The 27,992-nt window shown below is 44.4% G+C and overlaps 1 protein-coding gene across 5 annotated transcripts; it reads right to left on the bottom strand.

Annotated features, from left to right (window-relative positions):
- Positions 1-1,447: 1,447 nt before the first annotated feature.
- LOC108923409 (hippocalcin-like protein 1) lies at positions 1,448-26,774 on the bottom strand. 5 transcript variants are annotated; one of them, XM_018734130.2, is made up of 5 exons: positions 26,391-26,774; positions 6,226-6,570; positions 5,078-5,597; positions 3,085-3,190; positions 1,448-2,512 (listed from the first exon to the last, which is right to left on the bottom strand). In XM_018734130.2, exons 3-5 carry the CDS (start codon positions 5,453-5,455, stop codon positions 2,415-2,417), a joined length of 582 nt encoding a protein of 193 aa, XP_018589646.1. In that variant the 5' UTR covers positions 5,456-5,597; positions 6,226-6,570; positions 26,391-26,774; the 3' UTR covers positions 1,448-2,414. The 5 variants fall into 5 exon arrangements, with proteins under 5 accessions (XP_018589646.1, XP_018589656.1, XP_018589636.1 ...); XM_018734140.2 differs by lacking the exon at positions 26,391-26,774 and adding an exon at positions 14,184-14,332; XM_018734120.2 differs by lacking the exon at positions 6,226-6,570.
- Between the last annotated feature and the right edge of the window lie 1,218 nt (positions 26,775-27,992).

Genomic DNA, 27,992 nt, shown 5'->3' on the forward strand with positions numbered 1-27,992 from the left:
GAGGCCTAATGCAAATGGAGAGAGTGGCTGAAAGGAACTTCTTACCTCCACACTGTTGACCAGCACTGGGCTCGTCTTCCTTGGGGGGGGATGTCTTACCCAGACGACGGCGCTCCCCCTCGCTGCGTCCGTTTCCAGTGCCGAGTGGACGTCCTGCCGTGTTCTCCTGTGGCTCCTCTCTTCTCTCTCTTTCACAGAAACTCATATCGAGGGGAAACGCTCAATATATGTTTGTACTTTGCCGACGTTGTTCTCAGAGCTGCAGGGTGTAAGTTTGGGGGGTTGCGGCTTTGTGTTTCATCCTGACTGCTGCCAATGGGTTGAAAGGGCAGCAATCCTGAGCTTGTTTACACTGCTCCCCCTCCCACCCCTATTTGTCGAGCGGTGTGTGTGTGTGCGCGTGTGTGTGTGTGTGTGTGTGTGTGTGCGTGCGTGTGTGCCTAAGCCTAGAGGCACGTAATTGCCTGTCTCTGGTCAAGTCAGCAATTCGGCGTCTGGGTCAGTGACACCCCTGAGCGGCTAATGCAGATGCCTCGGGTGCTAACCAGTGCATATTACCGTGTCTCACCTTGCCTCATTAGGTTGAGCAGCAGTGCTCATTAAAATTGGGGGGCCTGGCGCCATCTCGCACCTGGGTCCCCACGGCAACGCTTCTCCAGCCAATCGGGATCCCCTGCGGCGATCCCATCGGACCCTCTCTCTTTCGGTGGTGAGGAAGCATAGTTCCGTAGCTGGGATTTTGTGGCGGGTAGGCGAAGGGGCACCTGCACAGGCGTGGGGGTGACCATGATCAGTGGGGAAACTGACCACAATCCAGCAGTTTCTGTCCCTCTGAACTGTGAGACTGAAAGAACTTGAGGCTGAGCCATCTTGTCTTTCCTTCATCACTCTTGCTTCCTGACTGCAGGGAGAGGATAGTAATGCAACAGGGTCAGCAGTGAGGGAGCTCATGGGTCACCAGTTGGGGTTGCAGTGTGCAGCTTCTTCAGCACTCATTTGTGTTACCATCTGCTGCCTCCTTCTCTGGTTTCCAGCTTCCTCACTTGAGCCCCTATGTGTCGTCACAGAGCGGAAGCTGTGAATTTTCTTTCACGGGGGTCACTCAAGTTAACTGGTCCGCTCAGAGGCCTCTCGTGTTTGTGGTCAAGTTGCAGTTACGCTGAAGTGAAGTAATGTTAGCAGCTGTGAACAGGAAGAGGGTTCAGTCACTTCCTACCTAAGGTCAGATTAATAAAGGACCACTTGACCCTTCCCCCCACTCACCAGCTAAGTGTGGGGTTCTTTTATGCACTGGGTCTAGATGACCAGTACTTTGGCTTCTTGCAGGCAATCCTTGTAGTTTTGCAACATTACACTGTGACACATGTCTCTGTCTCACTCTCTCACACACACAGAGGCTCAAAGACAAGAAAACACTTTATTTTTTTTTCTTTTCTGATTACAGGTCTTAGCGGTAAGCGGCTAAAAATATCGGTAACGCTAAAATGTGCAGGTTCTTGCTGTGCGTGCACTGGAAGGAGGTGGGGTCGGAGCAAAGGGAGCACACACATTTCATTGTTCAGTCATTGTATGGCTCAACCTCCATCGTCCCCCTCCCCCAGGACCCACACACACGTTTCATCAGAGAAATGGCTTTGCACTGGTCACTGCCACACTGTCATCTGTCATTAAAGCAGGGACTGCCCCCAGTTGTCTAGCGTGAGACTGACCACGCGGGGCTGCTGGGAGATGGGGAGGGCAAGCACCACCACGCATGCAGCTCTTGGGGTGCGAGGAACATCACATACCAAAAACGGCACTTGTCTCTGAGAAATTCAAGAGGAATGGGACGATCGGGAGGCTGTTTCTTCAGCTGCACCTTTTACGATTACAACTGCATGAACTACACCTTTTAATCATGTCACTATGAACTCAACACCAGCCACAGCACACCTATAAGCCATGCCGTCACAAAGGAGGATGAACAAACCCATCTGCAAAGTTTAAACTACATTCAGCCACATGTGAGAGGCGTGGGTGTTTTCCTCAGCTGATTCTGTTAGCGACTGCACTGCGGACACGGCACCTTGGACAGCGCTCCAAGCGACAAACACAACATGCGGGTGACCCAGGCCTCCAGTAACAGTGTTGTGTCTGCACAGAACAGCATGTTAATATATTTACATACATCCATCCATCCATCCATACTCAGCATCCACTACAACTGAAATGGTGGTTATAATCAACACTTAAATATCCTTCCATGGACTGAGGAGGAACTGCAGCCTTAATGACGGAACGTAACAGGGGTAAGTGTTCAAAATGAGAAATGTCCGTTATAGGCGCTGCAATAATGAGTTGCTCTACGGGCGAGATGCCACGGGCGGCACGAAAATGGTTGTAAAGGAGTGGGTTGGCCGGGTGGGGGTGTCTGCTCAGAATTGGCTGGCGCTGCTGGGGTCACACTGCAGTAGTCGGACGATAGACGGGTCGCTCTTGGCACCTTTGATGAACTCCTCCAACGAGAGCTTACCTGTAGGGTGGGGTTACAGGGACTCTGAGCCATTGGCTGACACTGAACTCAATCCAACAAGAGATTCTACCTTTAGCGATGTGAACACCTACATAGTGGGACAATTCTTATCAGTAAACACATTCCCCAACCTTGCAGCTGTGGAGAACTAGCCTGAGAGTTAAATGTACAAACCCTTAGTCACTTCACCCTCTGCTAAGTGGATGCCCAAAGAGAATAGAATCCCTCTATTGTGTGCCACTCCTGAGACTGTACTGGTTACAGAAACTTCCGTGGCCCTCTTAAGCACGTTTCTCAGTGCTGGCAGAGTATCACCGGCACCACGATTAAACCAAATTAGCAAGGAGGAGCTACAAGCCACTGTGTGACCCACATGGCCTCCTCCAGTCAGCAGCTGTCTCAGGAGTGGTGATGGTGTAGAGCTGAGTGTGCGCAGTGCTTACAGGAGGAAGGCCTGATCATGGCAACAGAGTGATCATTTCTAACATGAGGAACCATGGGCTGTTGACTTGTGTTCAATTCAAAAAAGGGAAAAAAAGAACAATGGTTAAAGTGCTATGCAGTGCCCCTACCATCGTTGTTAGTGTCCATCTGTCTGAAGATCTTGTCCGTTCGCTTCTCTGGGGTGGATTCATCCTCTGGCATCTTCATCACCGAAGACACCATTTTGTAAATTGCCTGAATTTTTTGCAAAAGGGGGTGGGAAACGAAATATGAGTATCATGGGAGAGGGAGAAAAAAGCAAGAGAAAAGTCAACACTAGATATCGGATATATGCTGTTTTTATCTATTTTTGTTCCAGATCGTAAACTCCACTGGGTAAACTTTTATAAAACCGAAAGAGTATGAGGAGTAATTAAGTTTCTCTGGGTTTGACCTCAGTCTCCCTGTAGGCATTAGAGAAGTCCTGTGTCTGTTCCCATCACCCCTGTGCCGGGTCATCGCAAACCCGTGCGTGTGTGTTTCTGATCACATTATTCATGGTTCTCGCTGTCCAGTATCTGTGCCCACCCCTTGCTCAAACCATAACCAACGGCTCAGAAGTTTTGTGAAGGAGAGTTCTCAGTGGCCTCCTGATAGCATTTAATGTGTTTGGACCTCATGAATTATTCAGCACTCCGTGAGAAGTCATTTCAGGAGCCGTGGAGTGACACAAACAAAAGAGCTGAATTTTTTGAATGGAGTGGAGGGGACATAGAGTAACCAATTATTGCTGATAACAGCCATCAAGTCATTATGAACAGTGGCGTTTCAGTGCAGACCAATTTCCTCTCGCACTTTCTCTCTTGTAATAGATGTGTAATTTGCCAGGTTGTGAAAGGTAGGGTTGCCAAGCCCCCATTTTCATCCACCGCAGGGCCTAGGTGGGATAGGTCACATGGTACTCCATACCCAGCTCTGATTGCTGTACATACTGTAGAAATGCAGCAGCTGACAGTGTCACAGCTTCCCATCACCGGCAGGGACATTGTACCTGAAGGCTGCCAAACAACCCAAGAAGATCAGGTTGATCTGGATACCAGCATGTCCTTTTGGACTGATGCTGCACTATCTTGTGCGCAAGAACCCACAAAGCAGTATGTGCTTTCCCCAGACAGTGCCATCATCTGTGCCACGTCTCTGTTGAGGCTGCTGGAAGGGGAGCTCTGCTACTGACAGTGTGGTTGTTCAATCAAGGATGTGTATATTAGACTGAGAACTTCTGACTGACCTAAATACAAAACATTTCATGCTACCTGAAGAACTTACAGAAAGTGTGGTGCTAAAAGGAGAATACAGCTCCCTCAGCTGGCCAGTCACTATGCTAGTTAACAAGTCAGATTGACAATATAGGTCTGTGTTACGAGATTCTCCTTCATTGCACAGGATCATGGGAGTGGGGGCTGAGCCCAAATTGGTTCATCCTCTCACTTTCCTTTGGCAATCCCCTGGAGACAGAAATGTAAAGCCACTTCATCCATAACTCTAGTAGTCCCTGCTGAGTTCAGCATTTCTGGGAAATGCTGTTCCCCCAAAACAAATTCAATTGTTTCATCCTTGTGGTTTGTTGGTTCATTGTTGACAACATTCAAAAGGTGTCACTTGTTTGATCACTCACATCGTTTGTCAAATGCAAGCAAAAATATACCAATAAATACGACTGGTGAGAGTGGCATCAAAACACTCCGTAACTGAACAAAAAAGGAGTAAGTTGTTCTTCTCCTGTCGATGTTCATGCTATAAATATTCAAGGTCAATCAGCGAAGAATGAGAACAAAATGAAAGTGAAATGAGGGGGGCGCGGTGGCGCAGTGGGTTGGACCGGGTCCTGCTCTCCAGTGGGTCTGGGGTTCGAGTCCCGCTTGGGGTGCCTTGCGACGGACCGGCATCCCGTCCTGGGTGTGTCCCCTCCCCCTCCGGCCTTACGCCCTGTGTTGTCGGGTAGGCTCCGGTTCCCCGTGACCCCATATGGGACAAGCGGTTCTGAAAATGTGTGTGTGTGTGTGTGTGTGTGTGTGTGTGTGTGTGTGAAAGTGAAATGGAATAGAGAGACTATAAAAGGAAGGGAAATGAATGGGTACTTGCCTGCACAATCTCCAGCATCTCTGCTCGGCTGATGTAGCCATTGCCATCCAGGTCATACATGCTGAAGGCCCACTTGAGCTTCTGCTCCAGCTTGCCACGCGATGTCACACTAAGTGCGATGATGAACTCCCGGAAATCAATCGTGCCATCTCCGTTGGTATCGAAGGTGCGGAAGACGTGCTCGGCGAACTTAGAGGCATCACCATAGGGGAAGAAGTTGGCATAGATCTTCTTGAACTCGTCTACAGTCAGATGCCCCGTGGGGCAGTCCTTCAGAAAGCCCTTGTACCACTCCTGCAGCTCATGATCTGTAAACTCTGTGTTCTCCCGTAGATCGTTGAGGACCTCAGGTCGCAGCTTGCTGTTCTGTTTACCCATCCTGCTCAGCTCCTTGGCCGCCTGTCCTCTTCGTCACTCTTGACTCCCTCCTTTCAACAACTGCTCTTCTCTCCTCTTGACTCGCCCCTCAGATTTCACTCGCTTTTCCTCGCAACAGCTGCTGCTGCTGCTGATCTGAGCTCTAACAAGACAGAAAAGGGGGGGTGGTTGTTGGAGGCTTGGTGAGCACTCTAGCATGAAACAAGACAAACAACCAAAAGCTTGTAATGCAAACATTCATCATTCCCTGTTTTCAATCAATTTTGTTTGTCGTCGTGGCTCCCAGGACATTTTTCCCCCTCAAAGAGAAAAATCAAATCTGACAAATTGCTTTGTTCCACCAATGACTAAATGTGACAAATGCATACTGTAAAAAGAAAACAAAGATGACGCGATTAGCGTTGGGCTAAAGGGAGATCCAGTGGGTGTGCTCTGCTCACGCATAGCTTGCTATCTGTATAGGATTTAACAGGTGATGCTGCAGATAATGTGTCTGATGTTACAGACAGACACAATAAAGCAGAGACAAGATCTTCAAACAACACCCAGACAAGCCCCTGGGGGTCAAATCAGGGGTTGAAGCTAATGACTGGTGAAAGGAGGGGCTTGTATGCAAAATGTTACTAGAAACCCTTCCATTTCTGACCTGCACCAGCTCTGAACAACGTGTCTGTTGTACGCGAGCAGAGTGACTCATCGACTCAGCCTTCCAAAGGCTTGAAGTTTACACAAGTATATCATATTAAAGTACGGTAAGGGTAAGTTGTCACCTGACTGGTGTTCCTACTGGGCGGAAGAGACCTTGCTGTGCAGAGCTGCAGGAGCAGGAATGCAATATGTAAGGACTGGGAGACTGCTCGAGCACCTGCACACACTCCACGCAATAGGAAGCAACTGCATGGTTGGAGTGTTCACTTGCAGCTTGAGTTGGGAGTGTCACTAGAGAGTTCGGAGCTGCTGCGATTGTCTGGCTGTGTGAAAACTTTTAATGGGGAAGTTTCCTCAAGCATTTAGACTGCTGTGAAGTGTTTCTGAAGAGGTGTCTTGTGGAGTAATTTGTTATGCGTCTTCCTACTTCTCTCTCTGCGTCTCTCTCCCTCTGCTGGGCGGCTGGTCTACAAAGAGAAATGAGATGTGTTGTAGAGTAACAAGTAGAAACTGTGGGGACTGAGGGATGGAAATGTACTGCTTTAATATACGGTGGAAAAACTCATCTCTTCTGCTTGTTTCATCCACATTGAGCCCTGCTCCCTTCACTATGACTACGCTGTCCCCCAAGGCAAAAGGTCATGTGGGTCTCTTAGCAATGGACAGTGAAGTTGGGAAGTCTATACTTGGTAAGGACACAGATTTAACCCTTTGTGAGATGACACTTGTTATATTGTACAATTCCTCAGAAAATGCAGCCCATCTTTGCTAATTTGTTCCTCTCTGTGTCAGACACTGGGTGACGCACGTTTCCCAATTAAATTTGCATTAGAAGAAGGTAGACGGCAGCATTGCACTGGATTAGGTTTGTGTTGAATACGCTCACTAATTTCTTATGCTTAACTGAAAGTAAACATTTGCAGTTCTTTCTGTTCTTGCACTGTTTGACTGTGAAATGTTTGCTGTACCAAGTTTACATGATTTGGTGTGTAAATATGCAATATTAATATAAATGCTGACAAAGAAATTGGTTGTTAAATGACCTTTCAATGAGGGAATAATTTTATTTCCTACTGTTTGCTGAAAACCATTCAAAGGGGAAAAATCACTAATTTTCTAGGAAACAAACTTAGGTATAATACAAATTAGTATCACATGGGGGATAACTGCCATGTACAATGTGTATATACATACACTGCACTGCTTATATATTTTTATGCATATATTTACTTTGAAAGCAAAGAATTTTTGCCTCCAACAGCTTTCATTTTGGTGTAAATATTCCACAGAGTACCCTGTTTTTGGGACAATACAACTGCTGTCGGACTGAAATAAAAGCACAGATAAGCATTTGGCCACATTTGGGTAAAGACTGAGTAGCAGACCACCTGCTGGAACCCAAATTACCTGCCCAGGTGAAGCAGGGAAATTGATGTCCAACACTGAATTAAATGAGTAGCAACATCCTGAAAAAATAATGATCTACCAGGTGCTTTGACCTAGTGGACACTTGTGACCATTTCTACCACTTTCTTAACCGATATTTTAAACTTGCTGCAGTGCTATGCTCATAACTCCCACAAAGAACTATTCAAGCTTTTTGTTCATGACTCCTCTTACCCTATCCCAGTGACAGGCTACTTTGGGGGGCTGCCAGAGTGCTGTGACACTCTGCATGACATTTCGGTGAGCTGGGAGTCAGGTGAATTGTCAGATTGTCAATGTGCCACTGGCTCCGCCCACTTGTAGTCCTTCTCCCAGGGAGTATGACAACACATGAGGACTGTGCTGCACTTTTCAGGACTAGAAACCAGTCTGCTGTGTAAACATATCATTAAAAAGAACACGTGGCTGCCATGGCAACCAATTTTCATGCCGGTGGAGGTAGTCTCTATGTCGGCAATCAACTTTGTTTAATGATGTGTATTCCAACATCCTGATGCCCCTGGTTGTTACGTGCCTCTAGTTCAATGCTTTGTTTTCTATTCCCAAAGACTATGCCTAATTTATTCTCTCTAATGCACCTGCCAAAGAAATAAGGAGTACTGTGCGCAGTAATCTTCATAGCAGAAAATTCCTGGGCAAATGGGTATAAGCTACTGTAAGCTCTGATTTTGCTCATCCTAAGGTAATTTCAATGAATGTTTCTTTTGGAAAAAATCATTTGTTCACACGGTCTTATTCCAGACAGTGGGTAAATACAAAATCTGATTCACTTCAGTCATTTCAAATGTGAGGTATCTAATCAAAAAACATCTGGGTAGAAGGACCTAAATGTGCGTCATCAGTGTGGCCACTTTCAGGGCTTTGGAACGTGGTTATTAATGGAATCCTGAGGGAATTGGAGAGCGAAGCACATTCCGTGATTATGCTGTGAGTCAGGGCACATTGACCACATAATGACTCATTAACATGGACATACTGTAGGGATGCCAAGAATGATGATGGATGTCAGCAGGGTGAAGGAAATTATATCTCAGAATAGTGCATCAGCCAGAATTCATACTACAATTTGAAGTTACTGGAATAGTTTACATGATTTCAGTGCCTTTTCTGACTGAAAACTGTCATTGTACACTAGACTTGAGAACATGTACTGTAGCCCTAGATCAGGCTCGCTTACACTGAATTCCAGCATTCTGCATCAGACGGTGTGAGAATTTACTGAGAATTTAAGTGGTATGTTGGGATAATCACCTGTAAACCAACAGTTTGGAATATCAGCACATCTACTACATTTGAGCTGTTGCAAAGAGAGACTGCACCAACAACTTTTGTTCCACATCAACAGCACTTGAGAAAATTAAGTAACTGGGGGCCATCAAGGAGTGAAAGAGATGAGGGGGGAATGAGAAGAAAGGTGTGAGGTATGGAACAACAGCATTAGTTTGTCTTATTAAAAAAGCCATAGAGATGAAAGGCGAAGGACTGAAACCCCAGGAGAGAAACATTTACCCTTGACAGTGGTGCCAAACCTGAACTGCTTCAAAATACCTGTACAACATGTCTATTAGGTTATGTTTGACTCTTTGTAACGTTTCTAACAAATATGAAATTAACTAATTAAAAAGACTACGGAGAATATGACTGAAGAAGCCAGGAAAAAAAATGAGGAGGGAAAACATGAAAGATGGAAGATAGGGGGGTGGTTGTCTTCCTTATTTCCACTCGTTTCAACCATCTGCTCTTCTGAGAGAGTGGAAAACAGATTAATTGGGTCTCTGCGTTGCCACCTGAAGCTGGAAGCACTTCGTGTGTTGATTACTGGAGTAGTGGACCATACATGATGCGGTGGTGGAGTACCTAGCAATTGTGGCAGTGTATTCTCTCCACAGGAACCTACCTGCCACCTGGTCTGCTATGGGGGGCAGGAGGTTTGAGTACAGGAGACAGCAAAGAGCTGATGGTGGTTACAGCCTAACTGAGGGGTAGGATTGCATTTAAAAAAAAATCCCTTGCCAGACATGGTTTCCATGGTAACTCTGAGCTGTTTCAGTGGGAACTGGTGGAATGACCAGCTCCTGCTGAGCAAGGGACCTGGAAGTGGGAGAAGGAGTGGGGTTCAGGTGGTTACTGGTCTTGGTGAACCATGTACTGCTCAAATGCATTCTCTTTTCCTTCAGTGACATGGTTACCTCTAACACTGTTAGTTGTTACTGAAGCATTGATGCTTCCTAGGGATGAGTGATGAAGGCAAAGTGAAGCAGTAGCAGCAAGAAAGAAGAGCAGTAAGCATGCAACTAAGCCTGGTTTTCATCTACCTGTCTGACTGACTTGCTGCTTGTGTAGCTACCTTCCTGTTGGACTTCCCAGTGATGGGAGTATTTGTCTGATTTCCTGTGTTTATCTTGAAAGTGTCTGATTTGCTCCAACAGGCTGCTTTCCTTGTTAAAATGTTCCTCTCTTCCCTTTAAGTTCTAAGAGGTAATGATAAAGCCCCCCCCCCCATCAATTGTTTTACTAATCCACAATGTAATTGTCCAAATGCACCTGCAAAAAACAGTCTTGTGCTTTTCTTTTTTTTTTTTTTTTGGGGGGGGGGGCTAAATCTTATAAAGGTGTTCTGAGGTGGGTAGGCAGGCAGGAGAGCCAACAAAGAACCTCTAACAAACTCCAAGATTTTAGTTGTATGTTGGAGTTGTAAATGAGAAGTTTTCTAACAAAATTGTCAATCTTAACTAAGTTTTATTGACACAACAGAAACTGTTGCCATGAAACTTTTTTTAAAAAAAAATAAATAAAAAATAACTCCCTGTAAGAATTGCACTCCTCTCAGCTTCTGCTCCCAACTTACTCCATCTTTCTTTGAGGACTATAAAATTTTTCCAGAAATGTACAGTTCAGTTGTGCTTTAGGCCTAGAGGGTAAAGAGAAGGGGTCATGATTGGGGATCCCTGAAGGGAAGAATCCCTGAGGGATTCCTCAGCTTGCAAATCTCAGGATACAGAACTGCACCCATGTACCCCCGTGAGAGAGTCCCAGCTCCACAGTCATGTGGCCCCTTCAGTCACTTTGAATTAAAGCAACTGCAATCATAGTGCAAGTCAATAGATTTCCTGCAGACCTAAGAGTGTGTTATTGACTGGAGAACTGAAGTGTCTGGTGGAGCTAAAGGCATGGAGTTAGCGCTCGGGTTCACCCTCCTCATGACTGCAGTAATCACATTATGGAACGAGCAGAGAGGAAGTAGTCATTCTAACCCTGGTGAGGAGGAGGTATGCAGGCTGTTTCTTGACCTAAACTTCTACGGTTTGATTTAAGTTATTCCCCTTATTATTCTGACAGCAGGTCAACAGCTTCAGGTGTAAACCAGCAGCTACTAGGAAGATCTGTCAAATCATGGTCTTTGAGGCCTGAGGTTGTTCATATAGCTGCCCTGTGAAACCAACATGGGGCTTCAAGCTCCAGCTTTACACACTAAATGTCCCATTTTTGCATAACAGTAAGTAAGGTTGGACACTGTTAAGGATTAAGCAATACAGTACAATATTGGTACCAGTGAAACGGTATAGTGTTTTAACAGTATCGTTAACTATCAATTATATATGTATATCTTATGCACTAGATACTGACAATGAAACTCAAGCTGAACAAGCTTGTGAACAATGTGCTTTCAGTATTAGGTAAATACTGGTTAAGTATTTGTATTTTCTTCAAAAAAATAGGTATATTGACTTTTGATGTGTCTATGCGAGACTTCTCTTGACTCACTCTATTGCCTGCTATACAAAACACTCTCTCTGATGGCACATTGCTTCCTGGTACACAGAAATACTTTGGCACTAAAGCTGCTAACACTGGAAACTTATGCTACACACAGGAGTGTGGACTATACTGTAGTCAAATCAATCAAGTATCGTTTTGGTCATATGATTGTAAATCACCATCTTTCTTAAATAAGTATGATTTTGTCAAATTTTCGTAATCCCCCCCCCCCCCCCCCCCCCCCCCCGCCGGGGGAATAATATAGAAAATAAAGTTTTTGTTGGGCTAAAATACTGATAATGGTACTTGAAATTTGTGAAAGGGGTATTTACTGGTATAAAATAAAACTATACGATATGGTGCTAATACCGGATACCAGTGTTCAACCCTACCAGTGAGATATTAAATGCTTTGTAAACTTATGTTTACATAATGTTTAAACACTTTACTACTGCTGTACACCAATAGTCCTTTCACTACGTGGGTTTATTGTGTGGTACTTGTGCCAACATGTAATTTGCATCTAAGTATGAAGTTGTTTGTTCATTTTACCTCTGTGCAGACCTCTGCAAACACGGAATAGCTGTGCGAGACAAAGCTGTGCCACCTTTCTGTGATAGGGCATGCTGCAGTCAGTTTAACTTTTTTGAATGTAGTTTGTTCTTCCCTTTACACATGTACACCCACAAGTGTGCTGCTCTCCCACGCCAGTCTCATTTGGACTGGCACTGTGGTGGTTATGTGATGGTTTGCCGAACCCAATTGTGGTCCTAATTCAGTATATAATTCAGAGTAGCCCTGCACGCACCTCTCAAATAATCTTTGGGATGCTCTGCAAATAGACAAATGGGCCCTCATTAAATGCAGGGTGAACCCCCATCTCTGTTGACCATGTTTGTAGTTGGTAGCAAGGCAGGAGAAGGAAGATTTTAAATAGATTATACAGACAGATTTTTTATATATATACACACACATACACACACACACACACACACACACACAAGCATAATGGTTAGAGCTGTTGCCTTTGGACCCAAAAAGCACAGGTTTGATCCCCACATTGGGCTGTAGTACCCCTGAGCAAGGTACTTACCCTAAAATTGTTCCAGTAACATTATCCAGCTGTATAAATGGGTAAATAATTGTAGGTACACTAACATTCTAAGTTGTTTTGGAAAAAAGCATCTGCTAAACTAATTAATGTAATGCAAATCTTTCATGTTTCTCCTTTCAAAATGGGGATTTTCCAGCTTTTCTCTCAGGAGGATCCACACCCCTTTTCATCCTTTGCTGTGCCAAGCCTTCATTTACTTTTCTCACCTCAAAAGGGATGAAGTGTAGTGAAGGTGTTTCTGTGGGGAAGTCTTGAGTACAGATCCCCCCAGTCTAAAATCCAGGATAGATTAACAGATAGATATTCCTGCTGAGAAAGGTGTTATTCAGTCTGCACATTGTGTTCCCCACCTGTCTTATAATTCCAGGGCGGGGCCTCATGACACTAGCAGCAGGTGGTCAAGGCCAAACTCCTGGTATCTGCACCTGAGTGTTCACCTTTTTTTAATTTCTGTGTACATTGTACATATGAGGACTGCCAACTGCAACTGTCTGCAGAACACACAAGCTCTCCTTAAAGCTCAGTCCTGAAGGATGATGTCAGTTAACTCACAGTTGATGCTGTCAGTATTTGTGTCACACCACACCTATGGCTTCACGGGGAAAGCGGCAGCTCGGGTACCACAAAACAGGGAGGACTGGTCAGAAAGAGAGGTCCTTGTCTGTGAATAGCACCTGTCCTGCAGCAATAGCCACAGATACTTAAGTCACTGAAATGACCAAAGCGGGCTATAGCCATGCATGCTGCTTCTATTGTGATGATACCTGAAATCATACTCCTCAGTGTCTAAATTGCATCAGGATACTGAAAACCTTGGTCATAGTGTCTGTTCATAAAACGAAGAACCATTTTTGTAAAGCAAAAAAAGACATGACAAAATCAACAGGATGCTAGAGGCTTTCTGCTTGAAATATCCTGTGAAGTGCAGGCAAACAATGGCTGTTCTCTCCGCCAGTCTGGCGTGGCCCAAGTCTCTGGCTGCCTGGCAGTCCATTGTTTTAGTGGATTATGATAGATCAGACAGGATGTCCCCACTACACACTCAAAGTCCTGCACATAGGTCCACTGACAGTCACGGAGCCCCCACCCCCAACGTTAGTAGCCACCTCCGGTCCAGGCTCACACAAAGATGGACATAGGTAGAGGTCCTGAAAAAGTTCACTTACAAAAGAAAAAGCTGATGCACTTACTTTCAACAGCCAGGTGTTCACTGATGGAGCTTAAGATACCAGTACAAATACAATACTGAGGTCTATAGTTGTAACCAACTAATAGGTCAATGCTTCCTTTACCACTTCCTCAAACTTTCACGTTCCTTCAGAGCAGTACACCTCAATCAGTTCACCAATGCAGAGCACTGTACAGCACCATTTGGTTTCCTCCTTATCGCCACAGAATTTTTGCAACTTATCTGACTAATACAGCATGTAAATTGGCTTCTGCAAATGGAAAATGTCACATCCAGGATAAAAATACCCTGAAGGTGACTGAAAGGACACTGAGCAAGGGTTGAGTTGAACCATGCACTCCTTTTAGGTAGAAGTGGCACAAATTTGTCTGAAGCCTACTTCAGTTTGTGAAATGTGCTCCATGTTTAGAATCTGTTAAAGGTGCAGGATGTGCACCACTATTCATAAGTTCAACGTGAAACAGTAATGCAACCTGGCCAGGCCAGTTCCTGTAAGCACATAAACAGCTATGCAACTGCATCCACTTCTCATACTAGTTCTTTCCACAGTTTATGCTGCTGCAGACACTTACCAAGTTTAACAGTCTGAAAGTTTCATGAACAATTTGTCATGCTGCTCTCCATCAGCGCTGAGGGGTGGACATAGAGATCCGTTTAATGACAGAGTCAGAATGTGAAGGCGAGCCATAAAGAAGGGCGGGTATCAAAAGAGAAAGGAAAGTACACTGGGTATAATCTACTTCCTGCATTGACAGGAACATACCAAATCTACAACTACTGCCGGATGCTGAAAGAGAAACAAGCTCTCTAGACATAAACACACTCGCAACGCAAAAACACAGATACACTGACCCGCCCAAACATGGGTCCACAGGAACATAAAACACAGCTGCTGAACGAGGACAGCTGCTATAAAACTGCTTACTCTGTGAAAACCACAACGTTTGCATGACTTTTCTTTTGTGAAATGCTTTACATATGCCCAGCAATTCAATACAGGACATTTATGCAAGAGGAGTAATGCCTTGTCACACCTTTGATCTGACTATCCTACAGGCACCTGGCAGTGACATGGAGCTCAGAGGTGTGCATGCTCTTTGCAAGGAGAACAGAGCAGAACTCAGAGGCTGTACAACACACATTTCAGCATGGGTGTGAGTTTTTACAACTGTCGAGTTGGTCAAGTGTGGATCAAACTAGGATCACATCACTGCATTTGCATGTGTGTTCAGAGTAATGACAAGTTTTTAAGTGCTTTATAGTGGGCTACCTTCCATGGGCTGATGGGACCATATCCTATCCACATGTCCACCAGAACCCCTGATGAGTTTCCCTGGTCTGGAACAAAGCCAGGGTCAAACTCAAGGATAGTTAATGCATGATGGGGAATGGGAAAAGGCAGTGGCAGGAAACCACTGGCCATTCCCTTTTGAGGGCAGACAGCAACTCCCCTGTTTCCATGCTGGACCAGGGCCAGACCCCCTGGTTGTCTTTTCAGTCATGCACAGTCAGGTACCAGATACGCATTTATTTAATGTAAGTAACATACAGGTAGAGTGCTGACCCTTCATGATCCCAGCACTTTCTCTAGATGACTAACGGAGAAAATAAGGAAGAACGTTTATTGTGGCCCATTGGGGAGAAAATGACTACCTTGATGTCTGAAAGGAGAAAGGTGCCTTACCCTGTTCTGCCATATTAACAAAAATGTTTATTTCAAGAAATTAGTTATTAATGTCTCTGACACATGTGTGAGAAACTGGAACATAATGGCCACAAATCAAGGCTGATTTTCCTGTAGTTTTGCTTTTTTTCCCCCACATTGCTCCCAGGTCACTACCATTTATCCGCATCCCTAGTTGTTTTTCTTCATTCACACAGTGCTCTGGTGGCCTCCCTTTGCTTACACTGTGTGTGTTGCTGCTTTTCTTCCAATCACAGAGTGGTAGATATATAGCTACAGATCTGTGTCCAATTTTCTAGACTTGTACAGAAAATGATTTGAAGCAAACTGCGTATATACATCTTTTAATTAATTATTATTAAGCTAATTATTACTAGAGGGCGCGGTGGTGCAGTGGGTTTGGCCGGGTCCCGTTCTCTGGCAGGTCTGGGGTTCGAGGCCTGTTTGGGGTGTCTTGTGATGGACTGGCGTCCCATCCTGGGTGTGTCCCCCCCCAAGCCTTGTTGCCCTGTGTTGCCGGGTTAGGCTCCGGTTTTGCTGCAACCCTGCTCGGGACAAGCGGTTTCTGTGTGTGTGTGTGTGTGTGTGTGTGTGTGTGTGTGTGTGTGTGTGTGTGTGGGGTTATTACTAGCTCAATAACAATTAATAGCCAAGTATTGTTTTATGGGACCTGAAGTCACTCTGACATAAACCAAAAATAGATCCGTAAGTTTGCCACTCTGTATTTCTGGGGACAAATGGCTCCATTGTAAGCATAGACAGAACTTTGTGTTTACATATATTCACAGGCACTAGGATTACACACAAAAGGTCATCATGTGACCTGCACAGCCTGCAAATGTTTATAGGTATAATAATGATATAGAAAAAGAGGGAGAAAGGAATATCACGAAGGATATGTTTTTCAAGCATAGAGAGGCAACTGGGAAATGGTAATTGCCATCTTCCTGCCCCTGTATGTTCGATGGTCCTCACATGGCCTACCCGTACATTGTGCTGTTGACCTGCCTGCCTGCCGCCTGGCTCGGCCAACTGCAGCCCCCACACAGGCTGTTGCTGTGGCAAGGACAAGCTAAGCTGCTGGAGGTGCCTTTGCAATGCTTTGTTTAGGCTTTTTTGGGTTTTTCCTTAGTGTGAAGATTTGGGTTTTCAGCACGCATGCCCTGTCCCCCTTGAGGACTGCGCATCACCTGACACATGATGTGCCTTTCTTGGACTCGAAAGGCCAAACGCCTCTGCAAAGCAGTCGCCCCGAGTCCATCTGTCTTCAGCAGCCCACGAGAAATCGGCGACCATTACTTCCCTCTCTCCATACACCTCTCGTTACTTATTCATCCGCCTGGCACTGAGACCACAATGCTGTGGCGGAAACCCGAGCGGTTCGTGTGTGACGGTTGGGCTTTTTTACCGCGTGCCAAGCAAAGGGAATACTGAGAGGTGCTGGGATGAAAGTATTACTCATAGATATATTTAATACAACTGATGAGAATAAGAAGGTGGGGTGAACCTCCACTCACTCTTTTGACCCGATTTTCAGTTGGGCTTAGGAACACACAGGCCTCTCCACTTTCACCCACATAGGCTGGTGTCACCTTCCAGACAGGCCATGCTGTCATCTGATTCAGTTCACACACTGAGGCCCTGTTTACCATCTATCTGAGTGCTCTTATATTTTCACTAGGTATCAACAGAAGAAGGGAGACTCTTGGACCCAAACAGCACACCGCACTGTTTCCATGCACAGTGCTCCAGCTACCATTAACATGAACTACACTGTCATTTAAGATTAGCAGCTATAATCACTAGTATCAAAATTGTGCCAGTTTTGAGATAAATCATACTGAAAACCTCAAAGGTAGCTACGCTTACTGAAAACTGAGGTGCTGTTGTTGGTGTTCACACTGCCAGAGGATACTTTGCGTGTAGTTCTGTACTTTTGATTACTTTAAGCTCCATTCCACTACTTTCAGCAATGCATGGGATTTTATGACCCTTCATAGTAAAAATGAATCCCCTAGACATCTTTATCAGATTGCTGTAGGATAAGCAAATTGCCAGATAAGAAGGAATCGGTGCAATTTGTAATAACCATCTCCCAAAATCTGTTAGTGTTGCTAAACAATGCAATGACCTTGTCTATAGCAGCCTTACTGAAACAAAACAAAGATCAGCTGAGTTAGTCTCTGCTGGCAAAAACCGGTCAGTGCGGCCAAATGGACATAGAATAGCAGTTACAACAGCAAGCTGTCCTGTGGACTGTGTGCCAAACTGAATTTGATTACACATGGTAATAAACACTGGACACGAGACACGGCCCATTCGATTGCAAATCGTGCAGGAAGAGGACTTCCTAACAGTCATCTTGGCATTGAATGAAAGGAAGAACTCCCTCTCAGAGACTGGCCTTAGGTTTGGGACTTCCCTGCCTAAACAGCACAGCAGCCTGCAAAATATCATCATAGTAATCGGAACTTTGAAATAATATTGGAGGGGTGAAGATAGTGTAAACCTTAATCACTAAGAAGACTGTCCTGTGTTCACTGCTAAAGACAGAATTTTTGTTGAATTTAGGTTTTATTTTAGAAAGTTTGTAATGTTTCAGAGGAAGGAATGGCAACTACATCCCATGTGCTGACAGCACATGAATAACACAGGATTAAGAAGACCTTAAAGTCCTGTCCAAAAAGTCAAACTGGAAAGTGGGGAAAAAAATGGGATGATTAAATTTGAAGAAAACAAAAATGACAACTGCAACAATAGCAAACTAGTGTTGATTGTGAAGGCACAGAAGCTGCTGACAACTTTTGCTTCTTGGAATTAATACTGAAAAAAGGGATCTATGAGGCAGGAGACATGTTGAATACCAGCAGCTGGCAGAGCTGCAATAAAATATGTGGAAAAGCTCCTCAAACGTCCTGAGGTATCTGCAAGGACGAAAAGCGGAACTTTTCAAGTTGGTATTTTCTACAAGGCTATATGGGCGTGAAGCCTGGACACTGAAGACATGGCTCCGTCTACAGTTATAAAAATGCCTTGAGTACAAAACTCCACTAACCCAGAACTCTTGTCAAGACAGTCTTAACAGTGAGTTTCTTTACTGTGTATAGACAGATTAGTTTCTTGGTCTTTTGGTTAAGATCAAAGTGTAGTATAAAGAGGTTGACATTTGCATACATTAGGTATAGGTGTAAAGCCTGCACAGTTGCATACTCATTTACATCACTGTGAAAGTGTGCACTGTACAACTGTTGAAAAACAAATATCTCTGGTTAATTTGGTTTCTCTGCAGAATAACTCATTTCCATGTTCATGACACTTGGTGCTTTCTTTACAATAGCAGGCCCACAATTCCTCAAGCCAACGTGTGTTCCCATTTCTTGTATAGAGACTGCAAAATCTATAAACTTCATACAGGTTGAGATTTGTGCAGAAATACAGACAGACATGCACATATATTCACACAAACAAACGGATCAATAATGTGGTTTATTCACTGGTGCATTTGTTAAGGTGCCAAAACAAATGGAGTCTACCACACCATCCCCTTCAGCCTGCTTTTTCTCATTTCACTGTGGTCAAACAGCATGTGTGCCGACTGCAGTCGGGACAAAGCGCATTTAAGAGAGGTGTACAGAATGTAAAGACGAGGTATGAAAGGTATGAGGCAGGCCAAGCATCAGAGCACAGAAGCTACACTTCCAGACTACAGAGTTGTTTTTAACAAACTTTTAAAGGAACTGTAAAACATTAATGAGGCAGCACAGAGTAATTACCTCTGCTTCCTTCAGTGTTTCATCTAGTGATACACCTTTGAATGATGACCGCCTTCTCCTAATGTTCAAATTGAGCTCGTTTACAGTAGATGAAAAAACAAGTGTTCCTTTCCAGCCTCCTTTGAGCCACAGCATTTGTCATGTTCTTAATGAGCAGTAAGGGGTTTTCTGTAACCAACCCTTGACATTACAGTCCAGTATTTCTGTTTGACTCCTACATCTTGTTTCTTTCACTCATACTAGGGATAGTAGTGTGAACTGGAGATGTGTGTTGGTGGAGGATGATTGTCTTGGCTGGTTTTGTATTCTCTGGGCTTTTCTATTCTTCGTACTGTATTCTCTGTATTGCTCTGTTGAACCGGGATTAAAAAGACTGTTGAGAGCATGTCAAAAACTTAACTGAGCCAAAGCATTTTGCTAGTTAAATTTCTCCAGCAAATCCTCACATGTCTGTGACATAGCACTGTCCACATAAAGCCCAGCAGAGTATGACACAATGTGTAAGCATGCAGCCTCCTGACCTGTGACTTGAGCCCAGTCCAGCATATGGGTTAATGCGATAGGCAGAGACTTGTTAACTGACCTTGATCAAGTTTTGGACTGCAGAGTAGTAGCCAGTAAGGGATCTGTGCAAATGGATCTCAATTCAATGGCCAAATGAGTGCAGAGTAACTACCAGAACAGCATCATGATTTTAACAGTGCAGCCTCCCAGTCCCAGAACATTGAGTTTACTGCTCTGGTTTTCCTTCCTTGTATCACTTCCATTTTCACATACACAGTTCTGATTAAAACTTGAACCAAGGAGCTCAAAAAACAAACCATGTATATAGAACCAGACCATTCAGTAATATGGTATCCTGCAGTTGTCACAGAGCTGTATAGGTAAGTCACAGTTTTCCTGGCAGTAAATTGTCTTGTGAAACTACAAAAATGCTAGTGGGCATATGACAGTTTCACACACCACCCTGGGACATGTACTACATGACCTCTGGTAATGGAAGGGCTTCAACATTTCTGTGCGCTAGTCACAGTGAAGAGAGAGAAATCCCTAACAATACAGTTGTATGTTGTTTTGGAACTAACTTTTAAAAAGCCCTGAATTACCACATTCTTAATTCAAGCCCCAAGGATACTGTTGCTTTAGGGTCATCCAGTACTGCATGGTGAATAAATATATAATTACCAATATTGATCATTTGTAACAGTTAACTACTAAACATATGCACTACTGGTATAAAAAAAAAAAAATCTTTAAATGTCTTTTTACTGTACATGCACCCATAAAGTGAATCACATTTATGAGGAAAAAACAGAAACGCAAAGCGTCATAGGGCCGTAACTGAGAATTTGGCTCTTGCAGTAGAGAACATAGTGAAACCCTGAATGTGCTCAGACATGTCAAACGGGTCCATTTTACCAGCAAGAAACTGGAATTTTCTCTCATTTGCCAGCCCTGCTGCAACAAACAAGGAAATGGATTGCGCACAAAGGAGAGGGAGGGGATGTTATGGCAACAGGTCAAATCATGAAGAGGGAAATAAGAAATTGCAGCACTAGACCCCTTTCTTTTATTAGCTGTGAAATTGTGGGTGATACTGGCATTTTTAATGTGGGTGACCACACCTTTGCAGTATTTGAGTTTTCCCATGCCTTTTCTCCTTTTTTTTCATTGCTAGCTTCTGACCCTCCGTTTGCTTCCACTGCCTTCTGTGGTGCCCTCCCACCACCAGGTCCATTCTTTCCTGAAACACTTATTTTGAAATTTCCTGTTCAAGGATTGCACAGGGGTTCCATTTCTGTAATTAGACAATCTTCCCTGTCACTTCTATGTAAAAGTGGTAGTGAATGAGGTGTTAAACACCGGACCACATCTTACACACCTATATATCATAGTGGAACGCACCTTATTTACATTACATTTATTCATTTAGCAGACGCTTTTGTCCAAAGTGACGTACATCTCAGCAAAAGTACAACTTAGAAATTGGCCCAAAGGTCCAGAGGAAGAAGAGGGGTTCTGAACTTTTCCCGTAGGGGCTTGATTTAGCCAAAGCTCACTGGGCAGGAAGACGAGAGCTACGACCGTGGCCAAGTCACTGGAAAGCCCTCTCCCGGGCCGCCCACACCCAAGTGCCTCTTGTGAAAACGGATATATAACTAAGATGGCAGAAATAGGTTGGGGTAGCTTTATGAATGCCAGACCATAGACAACCTGACCAACAACTACAACAGTGACAGCTTCTCAAGTCCCACTGTGGGTCCTTACCACCTCTCTGGCTACAGCAGAGGTAATGCTGCTTTTTTTTCAAAGCATTTATTCCAAGCTGTATACTCTCCACAGAGGAGGAGTTCTCTGTCCCCCACACACAACTCCTACTCAGTTACCCAAAGATTGCATCAGAATTTAAGACGTTAACCAGACTTTCTTGAAGGCTTGAAAGCCAACTGTGGGCTGTGTAATTACGTTGCCACAAAAGAAGCTAGTGATTGGACAAGAATTTTCCAGAAGGACCAATCACAATGCATACTGTCTCCTTGGATGCCTACATCTAGCCACCCACATTCCCAGAATCCTCCTACAGCCACTAGCCCACATCCCATTTCCTTTCTTCAGCAAGAAAATCTTTTCTAAGTTGATAGCTAGGTTACTACAGTCAGAAAATCCTATAAAATAGCAGGGAAACCACATGGCACCAAAGCACTCCCAGGAAGCCACAGATTTACATCCACACAATAACCTTGCAGCAAATGCACAAAAAGTAATTTAAAACGAATAGTCCTGAAGAAACCATTATCGATTGCACAAAATAGAAAACTTTACTTCTGATGTTTTGCCACTGGTTAGTCAGACTCAAGTTGAGGCCCTTAGTCACCTGTTCTGAGCATCTGAGGGATATTAGCCTCCAGTGTGTACAAAAATGCTGTTTAAAAATATTCCATGCATAAAACATAAAGGCCATTAACTTTTGTTCCTCTTAGCAACAGGCTCATTAAGATATGTGGAGCCAGGTGTTTGAAATGCAGCTTGGAGGGCATCGGTGGCTACATAAATAATACACGGGCTCACAGGATTATAAAGTAGGGCCTGAGTAATCAGATGGAGAATTTGGCTTATTTTCCCTCAATAGCCCTGTGCTGTGTTATACTGACAAAGAGCTTGACTCACAAGCCCAGCCCCTCGAATCCCAAGCCCGCCTATCCATTAACTTGAAATACAAATTTAACACAGAGAGACTAATGAAACACCATTAGGTGTATATAGCTATGAATACCTGTTTCTTTCTAAGAGTTAAAAAAAAAATCCAGAAAACAAATACTTAATCCACTTTTACAACAGAGTGGATTTAAAGGAGTGGATTTTAGAGTCCTGTTACTGAGGAAAAACACAAGCATGAATCACAAACCACATCACCTTGTCACAAACGTGACCTGAGTCCCAGGACAAAATGTTGTGTATTAATCCCATCAAACCCTAGAAGCACAGAGCCTCAAGATCAGGAGCAATTACACAGTCCGACAGCTAGAAATGTCTCAGTATTTTCCCCCAGAAACAGTGATGAAAGGACTCTTGTCTGCCCTTGAGGTATAAAGTGCAGGTTGGTTAGTGAAAGTTGTCATGACATCATCTCCTTGGTGTATGTTATGGGTCTTTTGAGTTTTTATTCCCACACCAAGAAAAAGATCATAGCCCACTTGTAGGGACCAGTTCCCCTGCTGCCCTGTTGTGAACAACCACTCCCATTGCTGCATGTACTGTTACTCAGGTCCTACCTCCAAACATAAACCATACCCACTATTATATTATTGAAGAGACTGCTCTGAGGGCCAAACACCTCAACATGAAACAGATCATACCATCTTATAGATGCCATCTTGGAAGTAATATCTATGCTGGTCCCCCTTCAACATCTCTCTTAGCAGCTGAACAACTTGTAATCATGGTAGTGGGAAATGTCATCCAAATGCAGCTTTACTAAAAACAGGTAAAGATTTCAGGGCTACAAGCCAGAGAAATGAAAGGGATGTTAAAGGATTAGGTGGGGTCTCTCTTGCTTCCTGTCCCTAAAAGGGAATATGTGTGACAATTGAGATGAGGATGGTTTCTGAAAACAAAGTCCTAGTCAGTCATCTCTATGAAACATTGATGATGGGGTCTAAACCACACCTGTTATGAAACGCCATCAAAAGGCTGCATAAAGGTTCTCTCACAACATTTAATCTCTCCACCCAGAAACACAAATGCCACAAGGGATTAGTTCCACCAATAAAACATATTACCTAAACAAATGAAAAATTACTAATGGCTTAATGGGTCAATGAAAAGCTGGCAGAGGCATCTGTAAACTTGGTGGAACAAGTATCTGTTAAGCTGAACGCAAGTGCTGGGTCTGTCATTTTCAGGCAGATAAAGGTTTGATATGATCGAGACAACTGCACTGCACTGAAAGGCACTGTACAGCTTAAGAGACTCAGCTTGTCAGTGTGCCAGGAGATATGTTATCATGGTTGAAGCTGAAAATCGGGGACAAGTGTAAGACAGTAATAGAGTGAAACAGAAAGAGAAATTCCAGTGCTATGACAAGTTTGCTGTGCAGACATTTCATCTAGCATTAGATTTAAAAAAAAAAAAGAAAAAAGCCATATATTGCAGACCATTTGGACAGGACTAAATGATTCAGTTTGCATAGTCAATTCAAAATATAAGCCAGAGATAAAATGTATTCTTGTTGATGTTAATAGAGACAGTAAATGTCATGTATGGTGTAAATGCTCATGCACTGTAACTTTGTGATCCTGCCCAGATAGTCCTTTACACAGCTGCTACTCCTGTATTGTATGTAAATGTTTGTGTAACTTAAAATAATGGTAGGAAGGTGACCAGGATTTGTCTATCCTGAGTTTTATGCACCTACTTGAGTGATGAACATCGGTGCATCAAGTGGAAAGTAACAGACTAGGTTTACTTAAGAATCACATATCTAAAGCTATGTCTCTTTCTGTTAATGTAATGGACAAATTGTATTTTCTCTGAGATGTACATCGCTTTGGAGAAAAGCGTCTGCTAAATAAATGTAAATTACAGGTATCGGTTGAAGGTAAATGTCAACTCTCTCGGTGAGAAATTTATTTGATTTGTGTATTCACTGTCTCAGTACCAGGGTGGTGTAAGAGGACATGGATTCGATCCCTGCTCAGTGTTCATTGGAAGCTGCTTTGGAGAAAAGTGTCTGCAAAATTAAGTAAGGTTAAGTAATGCACTGTGTTCTCCACTTAGAAAATGAAGTCTTGTATTAATTAATCAGGATTTGCCAAATGAAGCCTTACCTTGGAGATGAGCTTCTCACAATAAAAGCTGTACTGGGTGACAATATCTATTTGCTTTTCACATGAGCTTAGGCACACAGCTAGTGCAAACAAAGTAACACTTTTCATCTGTTTCCAGCACTGCTTATATGAATCTGAGTGTTGGTCTTACATAATATTTCACTTCTCAGAGAGATTGTTTTGCCATAAAAATTGAAAAGAGAATTAAAACCATGACTTTCTACTTTAAAGTCATCATTCTCCACATAGTACTGCGCACAACATTTTACCCATTGGCAGAGCAAAGTTCCAGCCTAGAGGGGAAAGGTAGCCATTAGCCAGCAAGTGGGTGGGGCCTGCTTGTCACTCATGAATTGTGACCCACCCAAAGCAGCTCTCTCAACTTCCTCAAACATTAAGTTCTTAGGGAGATGATTCCTGCTTGTCTGTCTCATTACTGTCTGGCAAGTGTTACATCACACAGCCTTACCCACCCTTCCAGGACAGAAAGTACTCCTGCACCCTGACATGCCTACTTTCTGCACAGCAGCCCTTCCACCTTAGGTGGGGAAAAAAAAACACTCTAGTTGGAGTTAGCAAGAGCTAGTATCCAGAACTAGCACCAGCACCACCAATATCTCCCATCTAATCTCTGCTACAACCATTCCAGCTGTTTCTGGAAGGGCAAAGTAATGGCAACATCTCATTTTTTTCTCCTGTCAACTGAGATGGAAGATGAAGAAGCAAAAGGCTTCCTGGCAGCAGCTGGGAGAAGAATCTGACATCAAGCCAGCAATTTCTGCAGCGTTGAGTGAAATCAAGTTTGTAAATTTGTGCTAAATGTTGCTGGGAGGAGCCTCCAGCCTGGTAACACTTGGTTCACCTTAACTGAGCCACAAGAAGAAGAGAAGAGGATGGAGCAGAAACTGTTGGATGTCAATGCTACTCCCACCTGGGAGGTGGACACCTCCGTCATACACAGTCCCACACTCCACGCAGCCTGAGCTCCGTGCTCTCCGGAGCTGAATGTCAAAATGGAATCCAGGACAGATGTTTTCCTCAATATTTCTTGGATCATGCACAAAACATGAGTAACAAATATGACAAAACAGTTCTAGCGTCACTTATTTACCCTAACTTTGTACCGATCATGTGCTGGAAGTATTTAGTTTACTTCACAACATTAAGACAAAAGAAAGAGAAAGGAAGAAACTAGAGGAAAAACTACTACGTTGTCTAGGATGTGGAATAATATTGACTCATCTGTCCTGCACGGAAACACAGCTGCTTCTGACCACATCTGCCTGCCAATCGCGCTGAAACGGCGCACGAGCCCATTTTCCGCAGTGAAATTCGGGCGATCAAAACGCAGGTTTCCAGCGCTCGCCGCTCTCCCGCGCGACCGTTCGTCGCGAGCTGTCTAAGATGCGTCCGCTACAGCGCGTGGCGCCTATCGCGCGCCGCCGCCGCGCTCCAACAAGTCGGTCGCGAGGCGTTCCCCAAAGTAACGGGCGCCGCGACGAAAACGCACTCGGTTAAGAAGAGAGAAAAAAGTTTGCACAAACACTTATTTTAAAGGAAATAATATGCTCGCTCGGTGCGGACAGTGAGTGAGTGAATAACCGCGAATATCGCTAAAATAGGCAAGGCACCAAACTACAAAAAAGATGTTCGTTGGGGTCAGAAAGGGGGAACTAAAGTAGCTGAGGCGTCTCCTAACCGGCCTGTCCGAATCTTTCCTCCGCCAGAGCTGAACAAAAACACAGAAAAGACCGTGACTGTTATTACAGCGAGTATCCGCCGCGAATGGTCAAAATCAATGAACTGCACGCGCGTGACTCGGGACAAGAAACGCACGCTAGCGCTATGTATGTGGACAGTCGTTTTGAAAGATATATCGGCAAAAGCATATAATATACACAAGCCCTGTGCTGAAGTAAACAAACATAAGTTACACATGAAAAATTAAAATAAGATGCACACTCCTGCCTGCTAACCCACTCCCCCAGTACTTACTGCTGAGTCCGTCCACTGAGGTCCACTTCAGGCTGTGTTTTACTGATATAATAAGTAAGACAACATCTGACACAAAACTGATCAGTGATCAGAAAGAAAATAGTTATAAGTAATAAGTAATAACTAAAAAAGAAACTTGCTCAGAGAGCCGAGAGCACCGTGAGCGTGACCGTAGGCGCAACAGTTAGCACTGAGAATGACGTGCTCCGACCCTTGTTGTGCTTTCTATTCCTACTCTGTACGGGAAAACTCGTAAAACAATGAACTGTAGTTAAAAAAAAAACACGGCTTCCAGTAAACGTGCGCACTGTAAGTCCCACTGGAGACGAGCTCACGCGTGGAAGAATCGCTGTCGTGGATCGACCCCGTACCCTTCCAACCGGGGGGGGGGGGGGACCGTACGCTCCTCCTCGAGCCTCAGCCGCGCTCGTCTCGAGCGGCTCTCAATGGACGAGTCCATTCCTCACGCACCCGGGTGGGCCCGGAGGAAGGGCACGCGAGCGCCGTCCCCGCGCGGGTTTCCTGCGCTTACGTGGCGATGGCTCCGTCTTTGTGCACACCTGTCGTTATTTTGGTAAAAGCTCCAGATATTGTACTTTACGGTTCAAGATTTTGTAATATTCCCCTCGCGTGTTGATACGTGGATTCGTCCGCGCACACACTCGCGCGCGCACACACACACACACTCTCAGGAAGTGAACTCGCTGCGCTGTCGCAGAAAGGAAGAGTCACATAGCCGTGGTTAAAATTATAGCAATGTTTTACCTCGAGCAGAGTACAGTAAAGAGAGTAAAGGAGAAGCGAGGCACCGCATGGCTGCAGCACCGTCGGACTCAGGATTTTTCTACGACCTTTTGCCATCCAGAACTTTCCCCCCGTCATATGTGAAGTGCCCTAATTCTGGCGAAGAAATGATTATATAGCAACTAGTTGTGTATAATGATTGCTGTCGTGTAGAAACAAGGAGGAAAAGTGCGCAAACTTCTCTTCCCTAGTAGGAGCCACGTGGTTCCACCCAGGCGGACGCGCCTCGCTCGCCTCGCTCGCCTCGCCTCGCGCTTAGCGACACGCGCCCACAGTGCAGGGAAATGAGCGGGAAATTTCCCCCCAAATGTTAGCGCCACGAAGGAGAAATAGGAACGAGCAGGGTTCCGACTTGACCTGTCCGTGTGGTCTCCTAGCAACGCATAGAGCGAGTCCCTGCCTGTCCTCCTCTCCTTGTTCTCCAGCATCTTCTTCTTTATAATGATCGCTAACATCCTCACCATCGTCATCTTTTTCTTCTACTTCTAGAGGAGTTTTTTATTTTGCAAACGCATTTCTTCACGCTCCACACACGGTGCACAAAACAACATCAAGAATCAACAATAAGAGTTAAACACACCACAAGCGAGTTTAAGCCCGTGGAGGAGCGTGTATCTCGTTTTCCCTGCGGCTCCACGTTCGGTCATTGTGTCGTTCAGAAAGGACACTGCGGCGCAGTGATGAGTAGAACCTCATTCAGTAAATTATTGTTACTACTGGGTAACGCAACCACTGAAATATGTAGGGTATATGAATAAAAACACACACACACACACAGTAGGCCTCACTCCAGCTCTG

The sequence above is a fragment of the Scleropages formosus genome, chromosome 15, assembly GCF_900964775.1.
Source record: "Scleropages formosus chromosome 15, fSclFor1.1, whole genome shotgun sequence".
Classification (NCBI taxonomy): Eukaryota; Metazoa; Chordata; class Actinopteri; order Osteoglossiformes; family Osteoglossidae; genus Scleropages; species Scleropages formosus.

Excerpts from the sequence above, each read along its gene's own strand:
- LOC108923409 (XM_018734120.2), bottom strand. The coding sequence starts at position 5,455 with ATGGGTAAACAGAACAGCAAGCTGCGACCTGAGGTCCTCAACGATCTA. Across the intron at positions 3,191-5,077 it reads AGATGCTGGAGATTGTGCAG|GCAATTTACAAAATGGTGTC; the intron begins GCAAGTACCCAT and ends CAAAAAATTCAG. Across the intron at positions 2,513-3,084 it reads GATGGACACTAACAACGATG|GTAAGCTCTCGTTGGAGGAG; the intron begins GTAGGGGCACTG and ends CCCACCCTACAG.